The 4,359-nt window shown below is 51.0% G+C and overlaps 1 protein-coding gene across 4 annotated transcripts in view; it reads right to left on the bottom strand.

Moving 5' to 3' along the window:
• PPIL2 (peptidylprolyl isomerase like 2) overlaps positions 1-4,070 on the bottom strand; it is a 26,930-nt gene extending 22,860 nt beyond the window's left edge. For 3 of the 4 annotated variants that reach the window (XM_019665432.1, XM_019665431.1, XM_019665434.1), the window contains exons 1-2: positions 3,846-4,046; positions 2,294-2,345 (exon numbers count right to left, since the gene is read on the bottom strand). In XM_019665432.1, coding sequence (XP_019520977.1) covers positions 2,294-2,345; positions 3,846-4,031 — 238 coding nt within the window. In that variant the 5' untranslated portion in view covers positions 4,032-4,046. Of the gene's footprint in view, positions 1-2,293; positions 2,346-3,845 lie in introns of all 4 variants that reach the window. The other variant, XM_019665435.1, reaches the window with a different exon arrangement.
• Positions 4,071-4,359: the final 289 nt, after the last annotated feature.

Here is a 4,359-nt window from a genome sequence, read left to right as displayed (position 1 = left end):
AGCCCACATGGTGAAGAGGTGAATGCCACTCTAGGAAGAGACAGTAGCGCCTGCCAGCAAAGCTGCCTGCCCAAGGTCACAGCAGCATTGCTGCCTCCTCATCTCTGAGGCCCTGGCAGCCCCTCCTGGGTCCCCAAGAGGCCCACCCAGGGCTCCCAAGGCTGCTGGGACCTCAGCATGGCCTGGCTTGGCAATGCCTGGAACCACAAACCCTCCAGCTCGCCCTACATTCCCTTTCTGAGTGGGTGTCAACAATCTCACCCCGTTTGTTAGCTCAAAAGTCAAGGGAGAACTCACAGCAAGTCGAAGACGACGCCTTCAGAGGTGCAGACCGGGTAGGTGAAGGGCTGCAGAGAGAGACTGAGAAAAGACATGGTCATTCCCGGTTATGCTGTGGGCTGGCCAGGTCACTCCCACATGGCTCCTGTGGCTTCTCCCTTTGCCCCTCCCTCATTCAGTCATTCCTTCAACAATTCTGGTGCTCTTCTGCACAGCATGGGATGGGGGTGCCAGCACAGAGGTGACCCCCGCATCCCTGACCCCTCAGAAGCTCCCAGCACAAACCAGTAAGTACAAGGCAAGGGTTCCAGAAGGTGGTGAGGGGGCTTTGGGACAACAGCAGCCTGGTCCTCATCACACCCTCTGCTGTGACATGTAACACACAGGTAATCATGTTCAAACCCAAAGGCGGTCCCTGGAGGTGGTCCCTTGAGGTGGCCTAGGCAAAGCAGGACTGGAATTCGCTCCCCAAAACTTCACATAGCAGGCACAACCAAGCCACATTTTTCTACTGAGAACTGCCCTCTCCCATCCCAAGAGACTCTAGTGGGGCTCTCATGTTCTGGGNCCTGCTCAAGCCCCCTCTTCTAATACCACTGGGAAACTCCTACTCGTCCTGCAAGACCCAGCTTCCACGTGGCCCCCTCACAGGTGTCTGTTCCACCAGCCCCCAGCCCGTCACTGCGGACCATGCCCCGGCCTCTTCCTCCACCTCAGACCCTGCCACACCCCTTGCCCTGTCACCTGCGTTATTGCAACAAACTCCTGCTCCCTGCCCCTGCCCTGCCAAGCCCCAATAGGCGCCCGGAGCCTTGTTAAATGGATTCCCAAAAATAAACCTCCAAAAAAAAAAAGGAGCGGAGGGGACACTTACAGATGAAGAGACTTAGAGATCAACCACATGTATTTGTGTGGACTTTTAAAAATCCTGATTTGAAAACTACATAAAAATAATTACGAGAGCATTCCTGTCAGATTTCTACTCAAACCCTCTCTGTGAGTCTTCCTATGACCCTCTCTCCTCACCCTGCTTTACTTCTGTCCCTGGCAGAAGCAGCATCTGACACAGTATGGTGATCCGTTTTCCAGTTTCCTCTCTCACCGTAATGTAAGCTCCTTTCATTCCAGGACAGATCTAGCCTGTTCTGCTCTCTGCACATGGCAGCTACTCAGTAAATATTTGCTGAACGAGACACACTGTGGACTTCCGCAAATCAGCTCATGTCTGAGCAGGGAGGCCCCCAGCACTAGGCCACCAGGGTGGAGCTCCCTGACCCCCAGGGACTGTCCCTGAATCGCTGTGCTTCTGTTTCACTGAGGCCCACTCACTCATCACTGGGAACCAGCATCTACTGTGGGCTAGACTCTGGGGTCAGACACAAGTGTCAGATGGGCCCTGGTCACAGGTGCTTCAGCTCACACCCAGTGAACATGGACATCAGCATTGACCATGGCATCTGTACGAGCTGAGAGAACCGTGCCAAGCCCTCAAAGAACCGAGAGCAAGGTCAGTGCCCATGGGGGTTGCCTCAGCTAGGGCATTTTATCAATGAGAGGGATATAAAGCGGGAGGACCCCAGGGCAGGGCTGGGGCTTTACGATCGGTGGTAAAGAAAAGCCCAGCCCAAGAGCTACCCAGCAGATCTGTCAGACACCCCACACACACTGCCCGGCTTTCCACCCTGGGCCTCAGCCTAGGCAGCTTCCACCTCCAGCCACAAGCAGACCAGAGCCACGTGGCCCACCTGCGCCCACAAAGGCCACCAAAGGCCCACACGGTCCGACTGCTTTTGTGGGAAGAAATACCCAAAACCCAAGGTTTTTTCCCCTCCAACATCACCTGTAAAAACTATCTGGACCTTTAAGGAAAAATTATATTACATCTTTGAGAAATTAAAAGCAAGTGTCCAGCCTGATCAGAAAGGAATGATTGGTTCTGCAGAGAACTTAGTGAGAGGCAGCGGCTGGGTTCTGCAGGCCAGTCCTTGAGTCTGCTGTAAAAGAGATCCCTTACCTTCACTGTTCTTTGCAAAGTTAAGCTTGATCAGAGACCGCCCATCCAGCTTCTAAAAGAAGTAGAATTAATAGTTAATAATAATGAGTAAGTGGCTGATGTGAAGAACTGCTGAGGCTGGGTGTCACAGACAAACTGGAACAGTCTCTGACCGTCCAAGCCTTCACAGCTATAGGCAAGAGGGGAAAGTGCAGCTGCTGACCTGGAGGCCCCAGGACACAGCAATTAATCTGAATAAGGGGGCTGCACAACAGAACCCCTGCTTCTGAGCCAGCAAACCGACACCGTGCACAGGGGCAAGACCCAGGCTGGAGGCCGTGGCCAAGGGGAAGGTTTATTATACACTCTGTGATGTTAGGAGTTTTATGGCAAGCGCTGATTACTTCTGAAACTAAAAAACTGGGTGGTGTGTACCTTATTCTTCTGTCATATAACTATTAAGAAAGATAAAATACTAAAAAGCGGGGGAACAGGAATAAATGCACCCAAAAGCTCAGAGCGGTTGCGATGGGATCCCCTGTTTTTCAATGTTTCTGAAATTCACCTCTTCTACAGGAAACTTCACAATAAAACAAAGTCTAGGCAGCCAGAAGAAAGAAGCCATCTGGGTGTGGAGGCCTCAGCTGAATGAATGAGGGCAACTGAATAAATGAAGAAATGGGCCCAAGCTGTAGCATGCGAGAAAGAGCGAGGTCTCTGAGAAGTAAGGGAACCAAGAGAACACAGGGGATGATTAAGATGTGGGCACACCGTGGGTTTATGGTAAAGGCATGCACAGCGGGGGAGAAAGGGAGAATAAGCTAGAACTTGACCCTGGGGATCTCTTCCTAAGCAGCACAGAACTTGCGACATTGGGCCTGTATGCATGACACATAATAAGCTGCCTAACTTAGCTCACAGTAAAAATACAAATTAAAAAAACCTTTTTGCCCACAAGCAGCAAAAAAACCGCAAAGAAACAGATGCTATCCAATGTTGCCAAAGGTATAGGGAAACAGGCATTTTCTTTCACACACTGCTGTTAGGAGTTGAAACAGGTGTAACCTAGAAGGAAATTTGCCAGCTACCAAAACCAAAAATGCACCCGCCTCATGACCCAGCAGTCTCCAGAGAACACTCAGGTGAATGCCTAGAGAAGCATGCATGCACAAGTGTGCTCCCGACAGCTGTTGGCAACAGTAGGTAACTTCAAATCCCCTGCAGTACCCCCACAAGAGGGCGCACACAGCCACCACAGAAGGAGGTGGGGCTTTCTGCACTGCCAAGCTCAGGTCTCCCACACACTGTGGGGAGCGAAAGCAAGCTACAGAGGGGTGCATGCATGTGATCACACCTGTGGCCCAAGGGAAGAAGATGTACGCCTTCACACACATGTGCACACGTAGGGGACATTTCTGGAAAGGAATGGGTGTGGAGAGGGGAGGACAGTCCCCTCACTGTGCCCCATGAATGGTCTTCTCCCATGCTCATGTGTACATGAAAACCACTGACCAAAGGAGAGGTAAGAGGATAGCGTTCACCCACATCATTTAAATTCCTGCACAGCACCTACCTCGCCATTGCTGGGGTTGGTCCCATACTTCTTAAGCCAAGGGACAATGTTCCTGAAGGGAAGAGAACAGAGGATCAGCGTGGGGGCCAGGTGCAGCATGGGAGGTAGGTGCAGCCTGGTGACGACAGCACAGCCCAGGAGGCTGCTCCCAGGTGACAGATGTGAAGGGACTTCGCCCTGCCTCATTCTGCTAGCAGGAGCCAAGGAGTAGAGAGCCTTACCTTGTCAAAGGAAGCAAGGGATAGTTCTGGATCCATAGGTTTCTAAGTATGTTCAAGGTTTTTATTGTAGTTATGTATAAACAACACAAACTAGCAAAAAAAGATGTACATAAATGTTGCTACGTCCATACAATGAGATCATTGTATGGGCCATCATCAAAATTATAGCTTCCAGAGACTTCTGAATGACATGGGGGGAAGCTCTCATCATGACCGAGTAGAGAATGGATACGGAACTATCTTCATGGTATTATCTCAACCATGTCACCACAAATAAACTCACAAAAAAAGAT

Source organism: Hipposideros armiger, unplaced genomic scaffold (assembly GCF_001890085.2).
Source record: "Hipposideros armiger isolate ML-2016 unplaced genomic scaffold, ASM189008v1 scaffold_443, whole genome shotgun sequence".
Classification (NCBI taxonomy): domain Eukaryota; kingdom Metazoa; phylum Chordata; class Mammalia; order Chiroptera; family Hipposideridae; genus Hipposideros; species Hipposideros armiger.
The sequence above is the reverse complement of the archived record's forward strand: the minus strand, read 5'-3'. Positions and strand labels throughout refer to the sequence as shown.